At 47.9% G+C, this 24,929-nt stretch overlaps 9 protein-coding genes across 9 annotated transcripts; 6 read left to right on the forward strand and 3 right to left on the reverse strand.

Annotated features, from left to right (window-relative positions):
* The first annotated feature begins 1,594 nt into the window (after positions 1-1,594).
* BDV37DRAFT_237593 (uncharacterized protein) lies at positions 1,595-2,122 on the forward strand. Its single transcript, XM_032080753.1, has one exon. It carries the CDS (start codon positions 1,764-1,766, stop codon positions 1,917-1,919), a length of 156 nt encoding a protein of 51 aa, XP_031946257.1. The 5' UTR covers positions 1,595-1,763; the 3' UTR covers positions 1,920-2,122.
* A 2,437-nt stretch (positions 2,123-4,559) lies between these two features.
* On the reverse strand, positions 4,560-5,540 carry BDV37DRAFT_237594 (uncharacterized protein). The gene has a single exon (XM_032080754.1). The coding sequence runs from the start codon at positions 5,350-5,352 to the stop codon at positions 5,125-5,127; it is 228 nt and encodes a 75-aa protein (XP_031946258.1). The 5' UTR covers positions 5,353-5,540; the 3' UTR covers positions 4,560-5,124.
* BDV37DRAFT_237595 (uncharacterized protein) lies at positions 5,524-5,756 on the forward strand. The gene has a single exon (XM_032080755.1). It carries the CDS (start codon positions 5,528-5,530, stop codon positions 5,693-5,695), a length of 168 nt encoding a protein of 55 aa, XP_031946259.1. The 5' UTR covers positions 5,524-5,527; the 3' UTR covers positions 5,696-5,756.
* Positions 5,757-6,777: 1,021 nt separating this feature from the next.
* Positions 6,778-10,206, reverse strand: pldA (putative phospholipase PldA). The gene is made up of 7 exons (XM_032078803.1): positions 10,023-10,206; positions 9,582-9,973; positions 9,380-9,532; positions 8,706-9,327; positions 8,395-8,655; positions 7,885-8,345; positions 6,778-7,835 (listed from the first exon to the last, which is right to left on the reverse strand). Exons 1-7 carry the CDS (start codon positions 10,069-10,071, stop codon positions 7,263-7,265), a joined length of 2,511 nt encoding a protein of 836 aa, XP_031946260.1. The 5' UTR covers positions 10,072-10,206; the 3' UTR covers positions 6,778-7,262.
* A 427-nt stretch (positions 10,207-10,633) lies between these two features.
* Positions 10,634-12,396, forward strand: BDV37DRAFT_278449 (DUF890 domain protein; the record flags this gene model as incomplete). Its single annotated transcript, XM_032086054.1, has 10 exons — positions 10,634-10,716; positions 10,790-10,837; positions 10,886-10,961; positions 11,015-11,025; positions 11,072-11,170; positions 11,222-11,295; positions 11,348-11,477; positions 11,530-11,620; positions 11,670-11,933; positions 11,983-12,396. The coding sequence occupies 10 exons, from the start codon at positions 10,634-10,636 to the stop codon at positions 12,394-12,396; spliced, it is 1,290 nt and encodes a 429-aa protein (XP_031946261.1).
* A 978-nt stretch (positions 12,397-13,374) lies between these two features.
* Positions 13,375-19,945, reverse strand: BDV37DRAFT_268124 (Arf family guanine nucleotide exchange factor SEC7; the record flags this gene model as incomplete). The annotated part of the gene is made up of 5 exons (XM_032084128.1): positions 13,375-13,696; positions 13,751-14,800; positions 14,853-15,219; positions 15,273-19,019; positions 19,930-19,945. The coding sequence occupies 5 exons, from the start codon at positions 19,943-19,945 to the stop codon at positions 13,375-13,377; spliced, it is 5,502 nt and encodes a 1,833-aa protein (XP_031946262.1).
* Positions 19,801-21,767, forward strand: BDV37DRAFT_237668 (putative pyruvate dehydrogenase complex, dihydrolipoamide acetyltransferase component). The gene is made up of 2 exons (XM_032080756.1): positions 19,801-20,469; positions 20,532-21,767. The coding sequence occupies exons 1-2, from the start codon at positions 20,272-20,274 to the stop codon at positions 21,606-21,608; spliced, it is 1,275 nt and encodes a 424-aa protein (XP_031946263.1). The 5' UTR covers positions 19,801-20,271; the 3' UTR covers positions 21,609-21,767.
* A 308-nt stretch (positions 21,768-22,075) lies between these two features.
* On the forward strand, positions 22,076-23,155 carry BDV37DRAFT_137955 (uncharacterized protein). The gene is made up of 3 exons (XM_032078804.1): positions 22,076-22,166; positions 22,256-22,364; positions 22,528-23,155. Exons 2-3 carry the CDS (start codon positions 22,310-22,312, stop codon positions 22,920-22,922), a joined length of 450 nt encoding a protein of 149 aa, XP_031946264.1. The 5' UTR covers positions 22,076-22,166; positions 22,256-22,309; the 3' UTR covers positions 22,923-23,155.
* Positions 23,156-23,406: 251 nt separating this feature from the next.
* Positions 23,407-24,912, forward strand: BDV37DRAFT_138003 (golgi SNAP receptor complex member 2 family protein). The gene is made up of 5 exons (XM_032078805.1): positions 23,407-23,670; positions 23,732-23,831; positions 23,910-24,021; positions 24,081-24,150; positions 24,222-24,912. The coding sequence occupies exons 1-5, from the start codon at positions 23,668-23,670 to the stop codon at positions 24,666-24,668; spliced, it is 732 nt and encodes a 243-aa protein (XP_031946265.1). The 5' UTR covers positions 23,407-23,667; the 3' UTR covers positions 24,669-24,912.
* The last annotated feature ends 17 nt before the right edge of the window (positions 24,913-24,929 follow it).

The following is a 24,929-nucleotide window of genomic DNA, read 5'->3' on the forward strand; positions in this document are numbered from 1 at the left end:
CGTGCCTACTACGGTATAACATGAACTTGACGCATTGATTGATGATGACTTCAAGCGAGTAACGACCTGAAAATGATGAATTTCTTATCCTCTATACCAGATGGCGGTTACTTGCTTTCACTTCGCAGGCTTCTGCTTTCTCCCGTACAATTATGGCCGTACATCTCTCATGATACCTTAGGCGATTTCTTTCTAACAAGTTTCAAAACCGTTACCCTATCTGGGCATCGATTCAACATACTTATCTCAGCATCGCACAAACGACCATTTTAGGTCTCGCTTCAAATAGGAAGATCAGCCTCCTATGGCTACATATGATGTGGCTTTATTTATGCTCTATTACTTAGTTGTGCCTTGATTTCATTGGGAAGCCAATAGCCGGCAAACCATACTTTTACTACACCAGCGATGCAGTCCACTCTGGGTACTGCAGGAACATCTTGCAAACTCACAAGATTGTTCTTAACGGAGCGTTGGGAGAACAAATTCGGTTCTGTCTCGCTATCTGCTCTTTGTGTCAATCGGCACGGGGGGTAGTTAGCTGCAGGGCTGTCGAGGAGTGAAGGCACCGGTTTCTGAAATTTTCGTATTTCGTGGCCTCGGCCAGTGGAACTGGTGCAAGAGAACATCTCGAACATTTCTGTACTTGCATTCATCGTAGTCTCAAATCTACTTCTGAAATATATCTGTTTTGTGCCAACCTACTAAGTCCTTTCTTTCTTCGGCTGCACAAGCTGTGTCTCGCCTTTGCGTACTTTAGTAGATATCAGGGCCACTCTTCGGCGGACTCCGCCGCGCTCAAACAATTGGTTGAGTATTGGCACAGGTAATGAGCCGAACGAGTCTTCGTTGCTCGGAGTCAAGTAGGTGGTAGGATTGTTAGGTGGTCTGACTTCATTGTACTTCGCCGTTCTAGACTTTTGGCAGAGAGCTGTGTATGTGACGTCGCACAGTCGACCTTTGCTCGATCGTTGTAGCGGTGTACAGTTGAACGCAATTCGAATTTACGAGAACTCGATCCGATCCGATCCAATGTGAATCGGTATGCCTGCAATGTTTGTCATATACTGATCTTTGCTCGGGTGAGATTCACAAGAGACGGTCTGACACATCTAGTAATTCACTTGCTACAGCCATGTGGACACACATTGTGTCCTCGAATCAACCGAGTCACTTTGAAACAGCATGTCAACAAGACTCTAGCATCGGACAATGAATTGCTCTGCGGGTCACCACAAACAAAGATCATGGGGAATTTGTACAGACACGACATTATTACTTCAGGTGATACGACATACTATCCTATGTGTGAAAAGGGAGATTACAGGCGATTCAGGGCAGGCGAGACGGGAAAAAGAGACCTGTCCAGCACAAAAGTACCAGCGGGACGCGTGGGTCATTGTTCGAAAAGGAACCAACTCCGCGGGAGACGGAGGGACACACTAACACTAACAAGCCAACGAAACCTACCGGGGCACAAGAATACGCCGGGGAAGAGGATCCGGTAGATCAGCGCAGAAGTCGACCAAAGGTTCGAATCTCAACCAGGATGCCAGTGGTTCTCAATTGGGCAACGGGATCGGAAAGGATCGCAACTAGCTCGCTTCCTCCGTGAAGGTTCTAAGCGGGCATGAGTGAGGAGAAGCGACCATCCTCGTGAGAATCCAAACAGCGTCAACGTACAACCCCAATGTGTCCTGATACGGCGACCGGCGTTAGGTGCCCCGTTAGTCTCTACGACAATTTGGGCTGAAGTGGGATTGATGAGATATAGCGTCGTCCATACGATGTCATCAATGGCCCTAGCGCCTTGGTGTGGAACACTGGCAGGTCCGACAGGCTGGGTATTTGGGGCTCAGGACGCTGTGTGCACCGCGTGCGCATTTCTCTTGTTGGTTCGAGACCCAATTTTCTTTTAGTCCTTTTAGTCCTGCCAAAAGTCAGGCCGCTGGAACTAATGATTTGCTGACAAGTTCGATCTACTTGTTTTAGTGGTACGACGACAACCCCCCGAACTAGATTTAGGGCCTAATTAGCTTACAGGACTTGGAGCTAGTGGGTGTCTTACACCTTCGGCTGCGCGCTGAGGAACCCCCTGGTTTCCCAATTTTTGGAATTGGTCGACAGGTCAGTCTGCCGGATGTTAACTGACTGCCGGCTTTTAAGTTAGAAGCGAATTTACGATATGTTTGATTTCAATTGTTGCCACCACCCAACGAACGAGGTAAAGTGTCCGCCTCCACTACCCCTTTCTCGGGACCGGGTCGCACATCCTATGCGCTGGTGGCTTGACAGCACTAAGCTGGTTGTTAACTCTATTTGCATTGGGAAGCCACCGACTCACGAACCCGGTTGGCGGGTCAGTGGATCCTCTGCAATTGTCCGTCGCGATCAGCTAACTAAGATCAGCGCCAGAGCGAGAGCGAGGGAAGAGTGGGTAAAACAAAAAAAAAAAAAAATATCACATCACAAAAAATTTGAAATGCGGCAAAAAAAAAAAAAAATTAATAAATAAAAAACACGAGAGAAAATTGGCGTCAGATTATGCGATAATCCAAAGTGAGATAACCTTTCTTGTCGGGAGGCACATCAACTATACTTCATAATGACAGACTAGTACTGCTAGTCGTCTTATGTAGGTGTGATGCACATCCAAACATACATCGATATGCACTACATACATTCAGACCTGCATGGGAATCTCACCTGAGGATGCATATCACGTGTCCGGAATGGGATGTATACTCCGGACGTCTTTGATTGCTCCCTTCCAGAACACCTAAAAGGTTTCCCTGCATGGTCAGCATCTCACCGATTCATGGTAGAGCAGTTAAACTTCCAGCCTGGGATGCTAAAAGACCGGGGGCCTCGGTAAAGGGGTGCCGGTGCAACTCAGTGATACGGTGGCTATAACATGTTACATGGACAAGGGAGACCCTTCTTCTACGAGGTTTCTGATGGGACAGTGTGCCGCTGGGGATGAGCCCAAACAAGTCAGATACGACCAACCATGATGCGGAATTGGGAATTGAGGTTTCGGGTAGGGAGTGCGACAAAATTTAAAATTGACTTCTAAGTTTCTTATCCGTCAAAAATCGCCTGCCCAGAAAGAAATTTCAGGTAAGTCAAAAAAGAAAAAGAAAAAGAAAAAGAAAAAGAAAAAAAAAAAAAAAAAAAAAAAAAAAAAAAAAAAAAAAAAAAAAAAAAAGAAAAAAAAAAAAAAAGGAAAACACATCAAGCCATGGAATTCGAGACTATGATAGGGCTAAGGGAGCTAGTGTGCGTGTGTGAGAGAGAAAATGAAGGAAAACTATTTGTCACATGGGTCCTGAGCTTCTCAGGTTACTCTAGCAATAATATTAAAAAATATACTAATATATGACTAATTATTGCAATAGAGAGAGGGGAATAGGTAGGTGAAAGAAAAATCCAAATTAATAAAATACCAAATGGAGGTAACATCGCTATAAATACATTAGATTCAAGCTATCAAAAAAAGAAAATATACTCCGTCAGGATGGATCTTGGGAAGGATCTGCACGCCAGAAGTTCCCAATGCACTGGCACTGGGAATCCTTCGTACACCAATCACCAGTATCCGATGCTTTACTTTTAGGCCCAGATCTGTAGCCCTGGTTATAGCTGCGTAGAGTCCCAATAGTCCTGCCGCCTTTGTCCGATCCCGGCTATCTCCTTCATCGAATGATGATCTTCGAGATCTGCGACATCGTGAGCCCCAGACCTATCCTGAATATGGTAAGAGAAGCTCCAGGGTTCCCGGACTATCGCATAACTTTCCAGCTCCCCGGGCGCCCTCTCATACCCACTTTCTCTGGCCCACTGGCGATATATCACTTTACTGTCGACTGTTAAGTTAAATCATGATTGGTCTCCTGCCCATTATTGACATCCATTGTTGGGCTCTTACCAGATTTTCCCCGTCGTGGCTTTTTTCTTTCTTTTTTCTCTTATTCTCTCTCTGACACACGATCCTCAGCTCACACACAATTACTCTTGTCTTTGGATTCTCTACTTCCTTTTTCTCTCTTTCCTTCGTACACATCTCCTCTATCACACTCAGGTTGCTCCACCCCACTAATGCTCCTTAGACAATAACCGGGTACGGATACGTGCATCATAATTCTAGCATCATTCTAGTGGCATGTAGCTGAAGCTGCCCGGTCTGGACTTCACACATCTTACCGTTTCCTGTACAGAAAGGTCGTGTTCAATGCGTCTTAGCAGACGGTAACTCGTCCCCAGTCCTAATCGAAAGCTCGCGCCTATATATACTATGGAGAGTCTGCCAATTCGTCTCTACAACAGCATCTTCTCATTCCTCTTCAGTCTACCTGCATCTCTGACCTTGCAACTTCCTTACTACCAAGTGAATACGGCCTCCCTTACTATTCTTCTTCATCCCTCGCAAAAGACTCCCTAGAGCTTGCTTTAAATTTCCATCTCCGCTTCTTTCCAAACCCAAGTTTCAACATTGTTTGTTGTGTGAACCAAGGTTCAGTGACCGAACCCAAAAAAGCTTCCCCCGACTCTAACCTTACGTTGAGCTCCTGTGTGGTAAGTGACGTGGACCAAGCCTTTTGGGACTGAAACATGTTAAACTAACATGCCTGGACAGCATCACCATGGCCAACCAATGCCCGGGACATGTTTTCGCCATTGTGCAAGCCACCAATGGGAACATCCTCACCTGGCGCTGTTCGGACTGCACCTCGGGGCCATTTGTGGCCATCTGGCGCTGCAAAATCTGTAATCACTGCCGCTGTAACTCATGCCACACCGCGAAGGCCTGAGTAGCGGTTACACTGGTCGCCATCGGGTCTGGTATACTTCGGTAAGTAGTGGTACAAATGAGGGAGCGAATCCTGCTTTCCCTGTGTAACGAGAGCTTGAGGATCGACCGCTGACCCCTTCTGAGATTCAGACCCTTGAAAAACGTTTCTTGCTGCAGCAAAAATCCCTGCGTGACAGCTGCAGGCGGGCAACCCTCCTACCGTCCGACTTACGAATCAACTGTTTCCCTTTCCCTTCCATTTCCTTAATTCCCTTCTCACTGTCTCAGACGCCTGCATTCCCACATTCTTTGGTTTCGATCCAGAGCACGAATTAGCCTCGACGGATCCTTCTCCCGGGTGAAAGGCAGCCAATCAGCGCCATCCCTGGAGTCCAGATTGAATGTCTGATCGTCGATCCGCCAAGAAAAAAGGGTGACCGATCAAGGCTGGAAGCAAAGCAGTCTCGAATCCTTTCCTCTCTCATCTTCTCTCTCTCCTCTCTCTTTCTCTCCGCTCTGATACGCATCCCTTGATGAAGCTGGTTTTCTTCAGCAAGCATGGACTTGGAGTCCAGGTTCTGGGACCAAAAACAGAATCTCCCGGACAAAAAAAGTTGGCCATGGACATTTTCGGTTTCGACACCCTAATTCCCTACGACCGTGTTTGTGTGTGTTTTCATCTTGTTTCCTCTTTCCTTGTTCTGTTAAGAATGCAGATAGAAGATAGAACCCCCCATGCGGCAACGCAAAAACCCAATCTACTACTTAATTTACGTCTTTAATTCTTACCCTATTACCTGGAATATAGCGTTCGTAGTTGATTACTATTCGTTACACGGCCATCCCGCGTCTCATCCTCCAACGTCACACGTGAAGGTAAGCTGTAACACCTCTCATAAATAGTAGGAGGCTATTATATCCCAAGAATTATACTCCGTATGACAGGGACCACGCCAGGCTCCACTTCCCAACGGGCAATGAAGTCACCCATCCACCCCATACCTGGAAACTTCTCATTCCATTGTACGACACAGTACGACGTGTTTGGGCCGGGGGGTGAAAAAGAGTAAAAAACCTGGCAACCCCAAAACTAACGAACCTGCAACTTTGACTTCCAGTTGGTAAAAAAAAATATGGAGACAAGGGGGGGAATGGATGTACGTATGTACGGAGTATACCTTCTATAAACTCAATTCGGGAGGTTCGTTATGCGGGAATGCTTTTCCGTTCGCTCAGGCCTCTCTCTCTCCCTCCCTTCTCGAAATAAACAGATATCCTATTTGAACTATTGGGGGAGCGTTTAAGATTGCTTTATGCATACTTTGTAACGGGTTTTATTTCTTTTCTTCTCTTTTTCTTTTTCGAACTGGGGTTGGGGATTTCTTTCTTTGCTTTTCTGTCGTGCGAGGGTTGGTTGTTGGACTTGTTGGTAAGGTAAAAAAGTATGCTTCTTTTTAACCTCCGAAGGGAGAAAGAGCCAGACATGGTTTAGGCTAAGCATCGTTACAATGGATCGGCGGATGTGAGGTCGTTAACCTCGCGCGCGCGTGCGTGTGTGTGTGTGTGTGTGTGTGTGTGTGTGTGTGTGTGTGTGTGTGTGTATGTATGGGCAAGGTCAGTTCATGCCAGTGGTTTTATTTTCTGAGTGACGCAGGGAGTTTCAGCTTGCATCCTGCTGGGAAAGAGTTCCTTTGTGGGAGGTAGGGGGGAGTAATGGTCATGGGATTGGGGGTTGTTAGGATTGCTGTTGTCTTTCGTCTTATTTTATTTTATTTTGTTTTATTCTGTTTTTCTAGTTTTTGGTTTTTGCGGGTCTTGAAGGTTTGGATCGGACTTGCCGTCTGGGGTGATTGTCGATGATGCGTTTAGTGTTGGGATTGAGATTGGGAAAGTTTATTTCTGGGGTGCTGCCTATAATAGGCCTAGGGTGTTGGTTGGGAGATGAGTTATATGTGTTTTGAGATGTGTATATAAAGTGCTCCGGTATATGTACTAGAAGGGGTGAGATCGGCCTGAACTCTTATGTGCTGATCATACGATGCTCTGTACAGAGTATTGATGTGCAATACATATACTTGGCTGGGCTTCTAAGACTGTTCTAGAATTTGGAAGCTTCGTGGAAGATTATGGTTTACCCAATTCAATAATGCCATAGCTATAGCCTGACTAATTGAGTTATGCATCGTGGGACTTACGTTTGAAGCCCAGTTGATCGCTCCACTCAATACATCGCGCTTCGTACACAAAACGTTAAGGATATCAAATTCGTCTAAGTTTCGTCAAGGTCAACCCGAAAAGGGAGGCGGAGATTTCTATGCTGCTATGTAGCTTTTGCAACGATTGGTGCCAAAGTTGTATCCATGTGCATTGATTTTAGGAGAGATCACCATCATCAAATAACCCGGAACGTAAACCCCAAACAAGAAAACTCAGGTATAGATACTCTGCTCCCTATTAGTAAATTCCTCGCTTAGATCGGTCGATCGCTTACCTCAGTGATCTGGTTGACCTGTAGCCCGGGCTCGGCCATAGTACTAGCATCTTCCAAGAACCGAAGAGGCATCCAAACTAAATGACCCTTAATCTCATCCAACTTCTCCCGAACGTCCTTGGCACGTTGAAACGGGTCAAACAAGTGTCCCTGCTTCATCCGGTTACGAGGGTAAAACCAGTCATAGTCGTCGAAATTCCTGATGTTGTCGTCCGGATCGGCACGGAAGAGCATTCGATATATTTCGGTGTTAGTAGTCGCCCGTCCGGTCCACATCTCCCAGAGCGGGTCGCTCATAGGGTCCATAACAAAGTTGTTCTCGGGTCCCTCAATGACATGGTTCATGCAAACATTTGGTGGCTGCGCATTGGGGCTTTGCGAAGCGTCATAATCCTGTGCTGGGAGCAGCCCAAGATGTTCCCTCCAGAGCTGCCGTCGGAGTGTAGCGGCTAGACGACCTGCCTTATATGGCTTGCCATCCATCATGCTGTCAATGAAGTCCTGATCCTCCACAACGATAGCCAGTTCACTGTCGTGATATCCCAGTTGCGACTGGTACAGTCAGCTATGGCTTGGTGGCTTTAAATCAGAAGAAACATACCCGATCGTTGATGTTGGCACTGCCACAAATAGCAACTCTGTCATCTACAATGCACACCTTGCCATGGACATAGAGTTCCTCCTGGACGATGTTGTCTTTTTCAGCTTCCGCTTCACCCTCCCAGGCTTCATCAGACATCCTGCCACCGTTTAGCATAGTCGTATGGGCAACCGTATCCTTGCTGGATGGTTTGTATTCGGGCTTGTGGCGCTCGGCCTGCTCCTCATATCGCCGCAACCTTGCAAGCCTCTCTTCTTTTTCTTTCTGTGCGTCATCATAGCCAACTTCGCCCTTATCGCCCTCTTTACCAATGGAAGGATGAACGCTGTCACTCATGATGGACTCCGCAATTCCACGCTGGATGTCATTGTATGTCACTCCCGCTTCCTTCTCTAGTTCTTCCAGAGCAGGGGTTTTGTTGATACGATCATATGCGCGCAGGTTAAAAACAAAGATGTGTTCTTCGCCTATTAGCAATTGCTTTAATAGAAAAGAAGTCAGGTTACTCACGTGTAGGATCGACGCCTGCGTGCTTGAGCTGGCCGAAGATCGAGTGCTCACCACGGTTGATCGACTTATACTGGTAATCCATGATCGCCCGGGTGCCCGTTGCTTCAGTCTGTCTAAGATCTCCTGCAAATCCAGGAATGGCCGGGATCACAATGATCACCCGGAACTTTCTGCCTTCTTTGGAAGCACGGACACAAGCATCAACGATTGCGCGCCCAATCGTATTAAGTATAGGCTTCTGTTGATCTCCAGTGGCCGTGACTAACAGAATCAGCTAAATGCATAGTGAAAGGGGAATAAGGCGAACGTACTGAAGAATTGATTCTCAATGTAGACATAGTGTTCGGCTTTGCTGATGATCTCCTTGTAAGCGTTCTGGATGCTGTGTTCAGTCAGGATACCGCTACTCCAGTCAGCGCTGCTGCGCACAATTTGTGCCCGCGCACTGCCTTGGGCTCCACGGGGCTTCGAGATTAGGGGTTCATAAGGATGCTGGACATAGTCACCGCAAGGGTACTTAGGCCGCTGCACAGCGACTAGGTCCTCATCTTCGCCGAGACGGCCCTCCAGCATCAGCCAATCAACAGATTTATCACGCTTGTATTTATCGCGCTTGATAAAGTTCCACCGGAGGACAAAGTGCTCAGCAATGTCATAGACACAGTCACCCATAAGACCCATGGCCACATCATGCCAGGGCATTCGGCCATAGTCCGCTTTGCTGAGTTCATTTGCTTGCCATTGTGCAACACTCTGAAAATCCATGATGCGATTGTTGTTAAAATCCTGTCCTGGGAAGACCTCGTCCTTCATATTTGATGGGTGAACGTCAGCCAGAGGGTGCTGATTAGCATCCCATCTCCCAAAGCATAGATCGATGCCTCCAATAAATGCCAGAGCATAATCAATAACAATAAATTTCTCGTGGTGGGCCTGGTCATCATCAGTTGTTGACCATTATGCATGTTTAGATGCATTAGCTCACCCAGTACAATGTCATGTCCGCTGCATTCTCAAAAATGTTATGATCCGGATGTCGCAGAATCTTGATGTTTCCATGGCCAGGAGAACCTTCTGGGCAGAGATTGCGTAACGCGTGTTTCGTATGGGCCGAGTTACAAGTCAGTGCTTGATTAACCTGACTTTATAAGTAACTAAGTATTTCAGTGTAACTGAAGGCGACTGACCTCTTTGTATACGATCACGTAGATTTTCACTCCGGCTTCTGCACGGCGTTTGAGCACTTGATCCAGTCGCCATTCCTGACTCTGATACGCGGGTCTGCGTAGGAATAGCTCCGGGGAAAGCCACCAGTCTTCGATGTAGATGACCTCCTTTGCGTTTTCGAGAGCGATCGAAACAGCCCAGAGATAGTCTAGCGCATCAACATACCACTTGACCTTATTGCCCTCCCTAATTGGAGCGAAGGACTCAAAACGATGGGATTCGGCGATTGCTGTTCTTTTTCTGTCGGTTTCTTGTTCATGCGCTTCGTCATGGCGGTGGTTCGGGTTGACAATGTTGAAGAATTTGCCAACCTTATGCTTGACGTGGTGCGCCTCCTCTACAATGTTGGCATCTATCGGGCCCAGTCAGCTCGTTCGTAGCAAATTGGTGGATAGGACGACCTTTAAAAGAACCCTCCAACGACTGGAGCTTTTCCTTAAACTTATCCATTGTGACGCTTTACAACAACGCCCTTGGGGAATTGAATTGAAAAAAAGAGCGACTCAACGTGGGGAGTTGAGTTGCAGTGCAGCCAGGCAGCCAAGTGTTCCTGAAAAAGTGGGCTCTGCTCTAACGAACAATGATTGAGGGGGGTACGTAGGCGCCGAGCCCCCAATGACATCACGTTATTTCTTAGCCTTATAGCCTTACCAAATTAAATGCTTGAGCCTGAGATCTCGTCACCTGATGTTTCCCTCCACGAATCCACACACCAGAGGCACTAAAATAGTGTCCCATGGAAGTTGCGGAACCTCGCAAGTGCAATACTTGTACAGAGTACATACGTTACTGCGTACTCTGTATGGAGCTGCTGATAAGCGAACCGCTCCTTTTGTCTCGAACATCGCCGGTACGCCCCACCCTTACTCAAGCGAACAACACTATTCAAAGAATCAAGATACGTATTGGGTACTTTCCCAATGGCTCTACGATCATCATGTTTGAGTCCTGTGACATGTAGTAAATGCAAAACTCGCAACATTGATTTACTGACCAGATTTCATGTAGCACCATGAGGGCAATCCGCAACAATATCTACAAGGATGACGTCGATTTCGCCACCCTTGCACTGCAATCACCCGATTTCGCGAAGTAGTAAGTCTTGGCTCCATCGAACCAGAAATCTAGAGGTTTCACGTTCAAAGGCGATCGTGCTGAGATGTTACAGTCTGAAACCAAATAATCAATTGGACTTCAGCGATCCGGATGCTGTTCGGTGAGATCTACAAGCTGTGGGGTCTGGCCTTCGATTAACTTTCAATAGCCAATTAAGCATAAGTCTCTTGCAACGAGACTTTGGCTTGAACGTTCACATTCCGGAGAATAGGTTATGCCCGCCGGTATGTACCAGCCAGTGTACATCTGTTTCTGTTTCTACTGACAAAAGTTATAGGTGCCAAATAGGTGCGCGATGACCCCGAGCATGGATTTCCATTTCTAATGATGTCAGGTTAAATTATATCCTATGGTTGCAAAGCCTTCTAGATACTACTGGCGATGAATATCGTGATAACTACGACCCTGATCGAAAGGTTATCGGGCTTGACATGTACAGCTCGCTCCATCATCAGTCGGGGTAAATTTGATCTAACTTCCACAGAGGAACAGGATGCTGCAGCATATACCCGCTTCTTGGCTGCTCTGTTCGGCCACAGTGGAATTTTGTAGCAACAGGTAAGGTTGACTGTTTGAGAAATGAATAACCTATCACTAAAGGACGCGTTAGACATCGATGATGACAATATACGAACGTCTCAAGAAGCTGTGTCTGGGAATAGGTTAGAGTCTCGAATCCGCATTGTCAAGACCGATTCCAATGGTGATCTCATTCCCCTGGAGAAGCTTGAAGTCGAAGGGTATGTGAATCTGCGGATACTTTACGTATTTCTGCTCCTAATGTGACTAAAGCCTTGATTTCACGATGTGCAACCCCCCATTTTATACCTCTCGCGAGGAGCTGGTGTCCTCAGCGCAGGCAAAAGAACGGCCACCATTCTCTGTAAGCCACATATCCCAACGCAAAGGTCATGTACTCACACTAGATACAGGCATGCACCGGTGCAGAAGTTGAAATGGTTACCCAAGGAGGGGAAGTTGCTTTCGTGTCTCGCATGATCGAAGAAAGCCTCAGGCTCCGCCAGAAAGTCTTATGGTATACTTCGATGCTGGGAAAACTGAGCAGCGTCTCCATACTGGTCGAGAAGCTCATTGGACATGGCAATCACAACTATGCGGTCACGGAGTTTGTCCAGGGCTCTAAGACTAGGAGATGGGCGATAGCATGGTCGTGGGGTGATCTCCGCCCTTCTGTGGTATGTCTCGCTCATTCGCACATGCATTCTGGAATACTGATAGCGACAGGACGTGGCGAGATCGATCACGACCTTTCCGAAGCACCTTCTCCCATTCCCGTCCGAATACATCTTCGATATCCCCAATGCCTCTATCGACGATGCAAGTCAAAAGCTTGATAAGGAACTCACTTCTCTTCCTCTTCAGTGGCTCTGGCGCTATAATTTAGCCGTGGGAGTCGGGTTCGCTATGGAAAATGTGTGGTCCCGCCAAGCGCGTAGAAAGATGAAAGGTTCTGCTAGTGCAATGCAGAATATAGAAGTTGATGACAGTAGCGCAGCATTGGGGTTCAAAGTGCATCTGAGGAAAGAAGGCATCGAGGAGAAAGGCGTTCGTGTACTGATAAGATGGCTCAAGGGCACAGATTCGGTGTTGTTCGAGAGCTTCTGTGGCATGGTGAAGAGGAAGCTTGAGGGCAGGTAGAGGAAGCAATATAAGTTCGGTTGTTCTTGGTGCTCTCGATCACGGACCATCTCCGGTTAACACTTAAAAGTAATCAGATGAGCTGGATTATCTTCGCTCGAATAGCTTCGGAGGTCAGCGAGAATTCAGCCTTCCCACATCCATCCTCCTATACACTCTTATAGGACTCAATTAAAAGACTTGCCGGCCTTCTGACTCGTGCTGTTGGATGAATTACCATGCTTAGCGCGATGCCTAACAGCATGGGTAAAGGTGCAGCTGACGAAGGTCACGCCAGCACCGAACGCAAACAGGTAAATAGTGACAAATTGAGATAGGCAAGAACAACGGAACTCAGTATATCGCAGTCTGTTTTCCACTGGGGGTGTTCGAAGGAGGCTTCACCTAGGAGCACTATATCTCATCGCACGGTTTTATGCTAGAGCCGAGACGAGCATCCACTTTTGCTATATTTTACTATAAGAACTACTTCGCTTTGAGGACAAGCTTCTTTATTGCGGCATAAATTTTGACAATAGAAGCAGTCCAGAAGACACGAGGACACGAGACCGACCCATCGAACATTCAACTTCTTCGTCCCACGACAGCGACACATCTCCAGTGAAGAAGAGTTTCTTACTTCCATGATATTCTTCTTTAAATTGAGCACTACAGCATCGCTTACATGTACTTTCCTCTAGTTATAGAAATTGAATGCAGGTAGCGGGTGTTTGTAAGACTAGTAGCTGTGCGACCTCGGGAATGCAAACTACCTACTGAGGACGGTTCTCGGCGCCCTCCGAAATATGGAAAGTTACGGTCATTAGGAAAAATCCGGTTCTTTTAGGTACATATATAAAATCCGGCTCACATAGAAAGGTTAGGCACAGAAAAGTAAGTCTACAACAGTCGCCATCCAGTGAGAGACAAGCAATCAGGTAGGCGGGATATCCAAAACACGAAAAGGTTAAAATGAAATAAAGGGGAAATGAGACGCAATCAACGTCCGACGCTGTCTTTGCGATGGGAGACCGAGCTTCTCGCGCTAACAGGTGCTTGCATAGCAGGGATTCCCAATTTTGCTTCACCGATTCTGCGAAGTAATGATTGAAGCGCTATGCGTATTTCAGGGTTCAAGTCGCGACCGAGAAGATCAACAGATAGCGGGTAGAAGGTTTGGATGTGCTTGTCAAAGCCTTCAGAAGGGAAGTTCGTGTATCCTTCCAGCACGTCTACCACTACGGGACGCCAGGCAAGCACATTTCGATGCTGCGAGTCTTCGTCAAGAAGGACAAAACTGCGAATTATATCGGCACAAAGTCTAAAGAAAATAGGTTAGCAAAGCATTAGCACGGCGTTATAACCAGACACTTACGGAATGAGTGCCGCCTCTGTTTCTGCACGGCTATTCCTCCTTTCTTCCCTCTCATCATGGTACATACGGAAAAGGATGTGGACGTAGGTTGCAGCACTTCCACTCTCCTGCTTGAGAAGGTTTGGCGGCTGCTTCATGAATCCTTGGCGCCAAAGCTGCATGCGGAGTTCTTTGTCCTCGTTGAATTTCTTCGCGAACTGGTAACTCTTCTTCAGCAGCCCCATCAGTCGAAGAAGCTCATGGCTCGGAATCTGCGCATAAACCTTGTCGTTGGAGAAGAGTTCATGAACAGTTTCGATCATAAGCAATTGAAGGACGCAGTTCGTTATGATACGGTTGAAGTACCGACGACGGGCAGCAGTGACCGCAGCTGGCTGTTGCTGTACCTCGGCAGGAGGTCTGTAGTCTTCCAGCCCAGAGTTGGCAGCGGTAGGCATATCTCCTTCCTCATGCTCATGTGTCACATTTTGCAGTCCGTTAGTTTTCGAAGCGTCGGTAAGACTTTCCCGTGCTGAGGATGTTTCAGCAGTCTCTTGTGCACCTCCCTCATTGCTTGCGACTTCCCCGTTGGTGGATTTGTGCGACTCGGAAGACTTTGTAGAGATGGCTGCAGCAGCGGTGAACAATTCGTAGGCAGTAGTCTTGCTGAAAAGCTCCACGAAGGCACCAACCACCTTCTCCCAGTGCTCCTGCTTGAACTTCATAACATTCTGCAAGATCAACTGTTGTAAACAGTTACTGCCGATTCGCGCGATAGTGTCGTTCTCTTGACAAATGCATAGTGTAAGGAGCTCCAGTATGCGGCCCAGCATGTATTCTAACGCATCGAAGTAATGCGTGAAAAGGGTGATCATGTTTCTCAATGCTTGAATCATCGTAGTGGATAGCCACACAGATAGCTCTTCGTGGTTAGGTACTTTAGACATTTCCGACTTGGACTGCAATACAACGAAGATAGGATAAAGCAGCTGTCTCCAGAGAACATCCCAGAACTCTTGAGGGAAATCGCCACCATATCTGATCAGCGTTTCGAAAAGATACGTCAAAGCTCTAGATCTTATGTTAGCCAAATGCTAGCATGTCAAGGACAAAGGGAGCTTACCGTGAGCGAACCTCAAGGTCGTCACCAGTCATCAATACGTCTTGGAACGCAATTAGGATAGGGTACCAGAACTGTTCCTCCTTAGATTGACGGCTAAGTTGCTTGGCAAGGTTTGTATTTTCATCTTGGAATTCTTCAGCTGATGATCCACGATGAGAGAGAGGACATTCAGGCGTTCTGAGCATTTTTGAGACGGTTGACTTCAAAGTTTCGATAGCCTGTAACGACTTCTTCTGGAACTTCGAATTTTTAGAGAACTCTGTCAAGCATACGACCAGATCGGGGAAAGCACCCTGCGTGATCACAATGCCAAACCGGGTGTTATATATCTGGGTAACATGTTCGAAAGCCATATTCACAATGCCCTCTATAACCACATTAGCAAATTCCATATAGCAACCCCGGAGTATCATCACTTACCATAGGGCTCGCGAGCAGCGACTGTGAAGACGCCAAACATCGTTTTCCAGCCAGAGCGAATGTTATCTCCACGGGCCTGAATCATCTGAATAAGGCATCGCAGAATCATGTCTTTCACGGTTACCGCGTTGCTATTAGCCATGACATGTTCAAATGGCTTGAGGAAGTCTTTTTGAAACTTGAAACCTGGAAGTTCTTCGATCTCCATAAAGCGCATCGACAACTGACGAAGCGAGTCTAGCGCAAAAAAGACCACCGTTGTGTTGGAATGACATCCAACAAGGTTGAAATGCTGTCCAAGGACTTCCCAAATCTTTGACCATTCTATCCTGACTCTCGTCATGTTATAGTAACTAATCTCAACGAGCTTCTGCAAACTGTACGTACGGGGAGAGTCGGTTTGTCCGGAAGACTGGATCTCTTGCCAACTTACTTCGCTCAGCGCCCGGATAAAGTCAATGATGGCTTCATGAGAGAGATTGGCTGTATTTGTGAAGATTCGATCTACGCCCCTGATCATCTCAGCAGATCGGCTTTCCATTGCAGCTTCGGTGCGGAAGGCCGTAGGACCGTTGATTGATCGAGGACGCGGCCGTCTTGATGACTGGAAGGATTTTCGGGAACCATCTGATGATGCTTGAGGCACAATACGCGCCCGTGAAACGTCGGGCAATGATCCTTCGTCAACGCCGTCAGTGAGAAGTTGGAGCCGATCAAGCTGGCTAACGCATGTGAGGATCTCTCTCCAGGAGCTTTTGAGGTAGTTCCCTTCTGTAAGTGCTACATCAAGTAGAGCTTTCAAAGCCTCGACATTCTTCGCCACCATTTCTCTAACGTTGCCCAAGTTCGTGAACTTGGCCAGAGCCGTCACAAATGCAACTCGAGGAGTCTCCAAGTCAAAAGAACAGCTAATTCGGATTGCCAACTTCATTCCTTCCATGCACAATTTAATCATTTCAAGGTTTTGGGTGTCCTGCATTGGAGCAGATAGGCCGGAAAGGAAAGACATCCAAGTGACATTGAACATAGAACCAACGTGTCGAACAGAGGTAGCAGGAATAAACCGTGAGAGAGCCTCCCTGACTGCCGTTTTTCGTTGCGCCCGAATCAAGCTTCGATAAAGTTGCTCGGTCTTGTTAGCCATCTCTTCGGAGGCCTGAGCGTACTTTTCGCCTTGGATGTCCCTCCCCACAGTTGCAAAGACTTGTCCAGCCCTTGATGCCAACCCTCCGGGTGCGCCCGTGGGCATTCCTACGTTTGCAGCGTGTTCTCTCTCCGTATCAAGAACAATTTCATTACCTGCAATCTCGTCGTAAATAGACGTAAGATATTCCTCAGGTAAGTCCTGATTATCATTGATGCCCCTGTTGTTTTTTATGAATTCCTCCTTCGTCATACGACGTCCCTTCATCTTGCTGCTGTGCAGGTCTGTGTTAAGCAAGATGACGGAGTACGCAAGAACGTAAGCCGTGTCAGCATTTGCGAAAGCATTTGGATTTTGGGTCGTGTAGCGCTCTGCAAACTTGAGCATGAAACGATCGATCTTTTGTGCCTCTCCAGGCAGACGGAAATGTTGCAGGAAGCCACGGAGAGCATCAACGAAACGCCGCTTTGTGAACTCCATCATGTCAACAAATGCATGCATGATAGCAATATTCTCGGCTTCACCTTCGCCGAGGTATTCTCCTACCATAGCTTTGTCTAGCCGGTCATTACGGAATAACAAGGACGCAATCTCGACAGGATCGGACTTGATAAAACCTTCTTGTATGAATAGCTTGATGCCACGCTTAGGTTTGAAATTAAACTGCTGGACGGCATTCATGAGTGCAATCTTTCTTTGCTTGACTTTCTCCATCTGGCTTGGATCATCTTCTGCCACTGGTGTTGACCGACCGGTACTACCCTCGACAACGTCGACCCTTGGGGATGAAAGGAATGCACCGGCATTTGTATCCAATGACTCTCTCGGATTGTCAATGGATTTTTGAGACGAGATATTGGGGACAGCTTGATCAGCCATACGCTGAGAGGCCCAGTTGTCTAACGATTGCAGTATCTCCACCAAAGATTCAACCGATTGGTGCTTGAGAGTATACTCAGAAGGAACACCCTGCAGATTAGGCTGTTGAATGTTGGCTACATTCGCGGTAGTAAGAGTCGGAGGCAAAGTACCACGTTGGTGCCACTCAAGTCCCAAACGAGAGATCTTGACATGGTGCTCCTGGAATTGATGCTGCTGGGCTGCAGTAATGGAGACTGGTACACTGGCATACCGAGAAAGTTGTTCGATGATATTTTGGAAAATGTTCTCCAGTGCTGTCCTGTCACAGTCATAATTGAGATATAGCTCAACTAATGCACGCGGGTCATCTGCCAATCTTTCTAAGATTTCCATAAAATATTGCTTCTGAAAAGCGGGCGCGTTTCGCTTCTCAAGTATAGCCAGATAGATCTCTTTCAAGAACACCTCAAGTTCTTTCTTCATCATCACTCTCATATGCTTGAGCATAAGCCAGAAAATTTCACAGCACACCTCGAACACTCTTGGCACCGAGCTGGAGCCATTTCGGCTAAGACTTAGGCAAAGGTGAGGCCGAACAGCTTGTAGAAGAGTCATAGCATCCGAGCTGTTGGAGCTTTGCTTGATCGTCAACAGAGGGGACGTGAGAACAGCAATGTGGGTGTTGATTAGATAGTGAATGTGGTGCAGAGACAGCAGTTTTGATCTCATATTTTGAGACTTCAAATCCTGCTGTTGTTCGTGGCTAAGAATCTTGTGACTCAGCTTGCACAGAGCCCGGAAAACCAGGAAAGCATCTTTAACATATACTTCGTCTTCATCCTCATCTAAAATTTCACCGTCTTCTCTTTCCTCCCCCGAGATTGATAAGGACCTCGCTGGGGTCTGGCGGGCCTTGGCGCGTGTAACTGTTGTTGGGGCGTTGTCATTCACAGATGTGATATCTTTGTTCGACTCGAAACTTTGCAATGTCAACTTCTCGGTAGGCTCCTTAGCAACGGGTTGATCCGGGACGGTAGCAGAGGCGACGTCAGACGCTTGGTCTTCCTCGTTGGTTTGAGGGGTTTCCGCAGGATCCAGGGTTACAGTGTCAGAAGAGGACCCCTGTGCCTTTTCGCCATCACGCATATGTAGTTCTTTCAATTCAAGCCTCACACGAACTCGGTCAAAAACTGTGCTGACCATCTGAGTCAAAGATCCCTGAGCGATCTGCTGGTTTTGACTGGACTTAGAGTATATGAAAATGTTGTATATCTGGCGGACAGCTTTAAGGAGACCAGCTCCGTGCACCACAATTTTGTCGTTCAAAACCGCCGCAAGGAGTGATTTTAGGATTTGTTGTTGGACCTCAATGGGTGTGGCTTCGTTCTCGAAACAGTCGCAGATCGCATCGATAGCTCGTTCAATCAGCGGTGGCTGCTCTTGCGTGGGATCAGTTTGGGAGACATTGCCGTCCTGGGCACTAGGGAAAGCGAAGTATGAATAGGTAATAAGTTTTCCGATACAATCGAGTGCCGTCACTTGCAAGGGGACGCTAAGAGTCTTGGTTGCAAGAAGTAAAGGGCGAAAGATGACTTCCGGATCTATGGGCTGGCCATCCGACTGCTTTACATTCGCAACAGCACTCTTCACGGCGTCCTCCAATTCTTTAGTTCTCCGAGCTTCTCGGGATGCGCCAATCATGTCAAGTGCTGTTACAATGAAGACAGTGGAGCTAACGGGAACTGAACGATGTGTCGCAAATGTAGCAGTCGTTGACCTCGAATCCGAGCGCACGCGAGGATCCGGAACAGGGACATCTTGGGGCGGTACAGAGTCTCTATCGGGGGTCTCGTCGGGAGAGCTCTGCTCAGGGCCAACTTCCTCGCTACCATCTTGTGAGTTATCTGCATTTTCCTCCTTGGCATCCGACTGGAGCGATGGCTTTAGTTCGGATGTTGGGGTCTCGACAGCGTCCTTCGGGGCTGAAGATGTTTCTACAAGCTCAGCAGGTTCAGTAGAGTCCAATTCGCTGTGTACTAGCTTGTGGTCCTTTGAAGCATCCACATCGATATTTTGGCGTTCCGTCTCCTCGGGGATCGTGGGTTTGTCTTCCTCGATAGCATCGGGGGCTTCGGAGTGCGTGGAAACATCTGCCCCATGCTCTTTGTTGTCTGCCTGCGACAGAGCCGGAGATGTTTGGGTTGGCTCATTGGCAGAGCCATTCTCAACTTCCGCCATTTATGCGAGACTCCGTCCGGCGCAATCCAAATACGACATATGAGGGGTCCACATGGAAAAGCAAATGCAGGACTAGAAGCAGTGAGGAGAGGAGTTACTCCATACTAAGTTACTAACCCGCTAGTGGAACTGATGCGTGTCTTCTCCGGCGGACGGGGATAATCTACGGATGCCGATTCGTGCCAGGTACGCGACGGAGACCTGCTTACAACTTACCTAAGCAGGACACCGGCGGCACCCGGCGACACTATTCCGATCTCTCACCGGGAAGCTCAACAGAAAAGTTCCTGGAGCTGCACTCCTCAACTCTTTGATACCGGGCCCTTCCACCTGCCAGATATACCTCTCGCCCTCCCTTCCATCCTCTCTCCTCTCTTTGTCGCATTCCGGGCCCTTTCATCGTATCATACTCACAGCATTCAGGCACCATGGTCGCCAGTGCTGTCCGGATGCGCACTCCCAGCGCCATGCTCACCAAAGGCGCCTCCTCCCTGAGGAGGCCGCAGGTTATGCACAGATTCAGGGATGCTGTTCAGTATGTTATAGCCTGCGCTTTAACCCTCAAGTTCCATGTTTCGAAAGGCTGACGTTATTACCCCTGTTTTCAGACCTCAATTGCCCGCCTTCGCTGCCCTTTCCCGCTACTATGCCTCCAAGTGTACGCCCATCCAGATTTTACTCTTCCTGTCTTCGTAGTGCAGCCATCCAATTCTAACATGTCGAGTTACAGCCTTCCCCCCTCACACCATCATTAGCATGCCTGCTTTGTCGCCAACGATGCTTGCTGGAAACATCGGTGCCTGGCAGAAGAAGCCGGGCGATGCCCTGCAGCCCGGAGATGTTCTGGTCGAGATTGAGACCGATAAGGCACAGATGGACTTTGAGTTCCAAGAAGAAGGTGTCTTGGCTAAGGTTCTGAAGGAAACTGGTGAGAAGGAGGTTGCTGTTGGTTCTGTATGTGCTGCGATGCAAATTTCAATTGTCTTGTATTGCACTTACTAATTGCGCGTCAACAGCCTATCGCCGTCCTCGTTGAAGAGGGCACTGATGTTTCGTCGTTCGAGTCGTTCACCGCTGAGGATGCCGGTGGTGACAAGGGTGCTGCCCCAGCTCAGGAGAGCAAGGAAGAATCCAAGGGTGCTACTGATGCTGCTCCCGCTTCTACACCGGCCCCCGAGCCTGCTGCTCAGGAGCCCGAGACCTCGGGTGAGAAGCTTCAGCCCAGTCTCGACCGCGAGCCTACCATCAGCCCCGCTGCTAAGGCTCTTGCTCTGGAGAAGGGTGTGTCAATCAAGGCCCTGAAGGGTACTGGCAGAGGAGGTCAGATCACCAAGGAGGATGTTGAGAAGTACAAGCCCAGCGCTTCTGCCGCTGCTGGCCCTACCTATGAGGATATTCCTATTACTTCCATGCGCAAGACTATCGCCAACCGCCTTCTTCAATCCACCAGAGAGAACCCCCACTTCTTCGTCTCGACGACTCTGTCTGTCACTAAGCTTCTGAAGCTCCGCCAGGCCCTTAATGCCTCCGCCGATGGCAAGTACAAGCTTTCCGTCAATGACTTCCTTGTCAAGGCTTGTGCTGCTGCTCTTCAGAAGGTACCTGCTGTCAACTCCAGCTGGCACGAGGAGAACGGTCAGGTTGTCATCCGCCAGCACAAGACTGCCGACATCAGTGTTGCCGTTGCCACCCCTGCTGGACTGATCACTCCTGTTGTGAAGAATGTTCAGGGTCTCGGTCTCTCCAGCATCTCTAACTCTATCAAGGACCTTGGCAAGCGTGCTCGCGACAACAAGCTTAAGCCGGAAGAGTACCAGGGTGGCACTTTCACCATCAGCAACATGGGAATGAACCCTGCCATTGAGCGGTTCACTGCTGTTATCAACCCCCCTCAGGCTGGTATCCTGGCTGTTGGTACTACCCGTAAAGTAGCCGTCCCTGTCGAGACTGAGAACGGCACTGAGGTTGAATGGGACGACCAGATCATTGTAACTGGCAGCTTTGATCACAAGGTGGTCGACGGTGCCGTTGGTGCTGAATGGATTAAGGAGCTGAAGAAGGTTGTTGAGAACCCCTTGGAGCTGCTGCTCTAAGCTCGATCTGGTCTGTTTGGGGTTCCAAAATGCCAGACGTAATACCTATCTACGACCGGAGTTCCTTTTGGCATTTGTTTTAATATGTATTAAAAATCATTCTAGTGTTTTTTTGACCGTAATTGGTCTATCAAGTACAGTGCATCAGATCTAAATCCATTTCCTATGTTCCCTTAGAATTCTATTCCCGGATCAAATTCGTATTTAGGCTGCTGTCGACTTGCAGAGGCGACGGATTGAAAGAAATATCTCTAAGCGCTATCCATGTTTCAATTTTAATTATATGGCTTCCAAGTTCCGACTCACTGCTCCACGAGGGCCAAGCCTTTCTCGTTACAGTCGAATGTGACCATGGCGGGTCTTGGCAGTGCTCCAACTCCACCGGCTGATCAGTGACGTGATGTCATTCTTTCACGCCCGCTCTTGCGCCCTGGCATTCGTATAAATCCATGCATGCGTCTTCTTTCAAACTTTACTTCACTTTCATCTAGCAGTCCCTTCAAAGTGCCGTTCTTAGCTCCCCCTTCGATCAGCATCCTTGTCCTTTTACCTTTCCAGGTAGGTTGATCCTGTGTCCTCAACAACCCATTATCGACTTCATGGTACAGTCTACCAGCCATGCCTTCGCCGAACTAACTCTGTCGCAGACCATAAACACATTCATAAACACATAACTTTCCAACTTACGTGCCACCCCAAACATGTCTTATGCCGAAGTAGCCGCCAAGGGCCCGGAACAGTCCGCAGAAGAGGTACGTAGCATCTCTCTCCATACCTTCTTTGTCGCCAATAACCTTGCACTTGTTGGTATCTGGACTAACACTTCAGCTAGGCGTAAGTCGACACATGGCCTGCTTACGAATTTATATATCAGAATATCCCTCTGACTAATTGAAATAAAGCCGTGCCCCAAGTGTAGGCGGGGTTTATAAGGATGAATCCGAGAGCACCGCCTCGCTAGTCGATGTAGATTCGCAACATGTTACCGTCGTGGATTCGAATTTTCTGGATCAAGACATCAAGACCACCACTCAAGCCGAGCGGGTAGAGCGGGAAGAGTCTGAGGAAAACAAGAAAGCGAAAGAAGAACGAAAAGCTAAGGCCAAGGCCAAGGCTAAGGCTTCTGGAATATGTCGCAACTCGGATAATCCGGTCTATATCGGCAATGCTGTGCTTTTGAGCTTGGTGGGCGCAGGACTAGGGTTCGGTGCATACCGGAAACATGTCGAAGGCAAACTCTCCTGGGAGCTGATTGGGCTTTGGTCTGGCGCTGTTGGAGCATTTGGTGCGGTTGATTATTTCGTCAGCAAGTAAGTTCCTCGGTGTGCTCAATGTCACCTGAAGCCTGTTTGCTAATGCTTAACTCTGTCAGGTGGTTTCTCCAAAACAAGTACCCTCCCAAGTAGATAGAGGGTTTTACTGTTCCTGGCATTCTTCAGTCTGGAGGTCTGTTTCTATATGACCGTTTCTGGGTGTCAGATATTTCATTATAGCTCTGTTACCCACGCTTCCCAAGAGCCGGCGTTGGCGCAGTGATGGATCTTTTTGTTGTATCAGTAATTCATAATGGCATACCCTGCTCCTTGTTTGGCATCGGAGTATCGTTAATATTCATTATATATAGCCAATGTATATCGGGAGTACACGAGCTTTAAGTACAGTACAATCAAGTTAATCATGCGTCATAGTATGACAAACCAAATGCTGGCCATGTCCCGCAGGTTGCTAGACAATATTAATTTGCAAAAGCCAGCTTGTAGCTGAGTATTGCTGGTAAACAATGAAAATGGAAATAGTGGAACATTTGAAGGCTGCGCCGAGAGGCGGTCAGCGACGTCAGAATTGTGCGAGTGCAAGAACATGTGGCCTCGGCCGGGATTATCTACAAGACCGTAGTAAAGGTACAAGCATAACAACCGCATCACTGTTCCACCAAAATCACAAATCAGTTGATATTTGCTCAGTACATTGTACTAAAGGCCCTCGTACGGCAGCTGACTCTTTCATCCGCTTTCGTAAGCCTCTACTGTGTCTACGGTAACGGGATTGTCTGTGGAAAATGGTACGTTCTTTGTATTGACGTCTGGTTATTGAATTGTGTCTGACAGGTGTATACTGCACAGAACTCTCTTTTCAATTCGGCATTGAAGCAGTCCTCTGCTATTCGTCGCGATCTGGACACATTCGCGCAGTCTCCTGCCACATCCTCACCTGCATTACAAGGTACGGACTGGCCTTTCGCTCTACAAAGATAACATGTACGAGCCTTCAGCTGTGTTGGAAACTTATGCAAGATTATAGGCCAGATCGCAGCTTCACTTGCCTCCTTATCGCGTACTGTCGATGACTACTCAGCTCTATCGAAGAAAGAATTGATACCCGAGAAACAACAGAAGGCGTTCGAGAGAGTAAAGTAGGAAACTATGTCCAAGTTGCCAATCGAGACTAGCTGACTGAGACACGGTTCTGAAGTAATTTCCGGTCGGAGCTTGCAGATTACCGACAGCATTTTGATCAGCTACGCAAAGAACGAGAGGATGCCGTAAGTTCTTGAGACTGTTTAGATTCGACAATCTTGATATGGGCTGATCCCGATAAACTTGGATGTTATAGCAATCCGTGACAAACCGTAATGAACTACTTGGCCGACGTCCACATCACACAGCGACCCCAGAGAACCCATACGCCCAATCTTCTCTTCCACAGTCGTCGGCTTTTGCTCCATCTTCGTCCCGAGGGGGCCTCAGTTTTGGCGCTTCACCCGCAGATTACAACCGTGAGACCCATGCGCTTCGCGAGCAATCTTTCTTGGCCAACACGAGCACACAACTCGATGACTTCCTTGACCGGGGACGTGCTGTACTTGCGGATCTGGGACAGCAGCGAGAGGTGCTGAAGGGGACGCAGCGCCGGCTGTATAGTGTCGCGAATACTCTGGGAGTCAGCGGTGAAACTATCCGAAAAGTGGAGCGACGGGCGAAGCAGGACAAGTGGATTTTCTGGGGTGGCGTTGTGATATTCTTTCTCTTCTGCTGGGCTGTATTGCACTTTTTGAGGTAGTTTAAGATTTTTTTGTTGGCCGTTGGTATGGGTTCTCTGGATGTTGCTTGGGTTTGTTTCGCAAGCGCAGGCGTTCGGATTGCATTATGATATCATTCTATACTTTTTTCTTTCTTCTATATGCCATTAAGATCAACTGAAAGGCTACATGGTCATGGATGTAATCGAGTGATCGATTTAAAACCGAGAACAAAAATCAACACAGGTCGGGTATTTATTCAAAATTATACGAGGTTTGACGCCGGTCCCCATGTGAAATGA

The sequence above is a fragment of the Aspergillus pseudonomiae genome, assembly GCF_009193645.1.
Source record: "Aspergillus pseudonomiae strain CBS 119388 unplaced genomic scaffold BDV37scaffold_4, whole genome shotgun sequence".
NCBI lineage: Eukaryota > Fungi > Ascomycota > Eurotiomycetes > Eurotiales > Aspergillaceae > Aspergillus > Aspergillus pseudonomiae.

Bases quoted from the DNA above. Each gene is read 5' to 3' on its own strand.
- BDV37DRAFT_138003 (XM_032078805.1), top strand. The intron at 23,832-23,909 runs GTACGGACTGGC...GCAAGATTATAG, and splicing joins ATCCTCACCTGCATTACAAG to GCCAGATCGCAGCTTCACTT. The intron at 24,022-24,080 runs GTAGGAAACTAT...ACGGTTCTGAAG, and splicing joins AAGGCGTTCGAGAGAGTAAA to TAATTTCCGGTCGGAGCTTG.
- pldA (XM_032078803.1), bottom strand. From the start codon at position 10,071: ATGGATAAGTTTAAGGAAAAGCTCCAGTCGTTGGAGGGTTCTTTTAAA. The intron at 9,328-9,379 runs GTGAGCTAATGC...GATGATGACCAG, and splicing joins CGGACATGACATTGTACTGG to GCCCACCACGAGAAATTTAT. The intron at 8,656-8,705 runs GTACGTTCGCCT...TGATTCTGTTAG, and splicing joins CATTGAGAATCAATTCTTCA to TCACGGCCACTGGAGATCAA.
- BDV37DRAFT_137955 (XM_032078804.1), top strand. From the start codon at position 22,310: ATGTCTTATGCCGAAGTAGCCGCCAAGGGCCCGGAACAGTCCGCAGAA. The intron at 22,365-22,527 runs GTAGCATCTCTC...CCCCAAGTGTAG, and splicing joins ACAGTCCGCAGAAGAGGTAC to GCGGGGTTTATAAGGATGAA.
- BDV37DRAFT_237668 (XM_032080756.1), top strand. From the start codon at position 20,272: ATGCCTGCTTTGTCGCCAACGATGCTTGCTGGAAACATCGGTGCCTGG. The intron at 20,470-20,531 runs GTATGTGCTGCG...GCGCGTCAACAG, and splicing joins AGGAGGTTGCTGTTGGTTCT to CCTATCGCCGTCCTCGTTGA.
- BDV37DRAFT_237595 (XM_032080755.1), top strand. From the start codon at position 5,528: ATGCGGCAACGCAAAAACCCAATCTACTACTTAATTTACGTCTTTAAT.
- BDV37DRAFT_237593 (XM_032080753.1), top strand. From the start codon at position 1,764: ATGAGATATAGCGTCGTCCATACGATGTCATCAATGGCCCTAGCGCCT.
- BDV37DRAFT_237594 (XM_032080754.1), bottom strand. From the start codon at position 5,352: ATGCTTGCTGAAGAAAACCAGCTTCATCAAGGGATGCGTATCAGAGCG.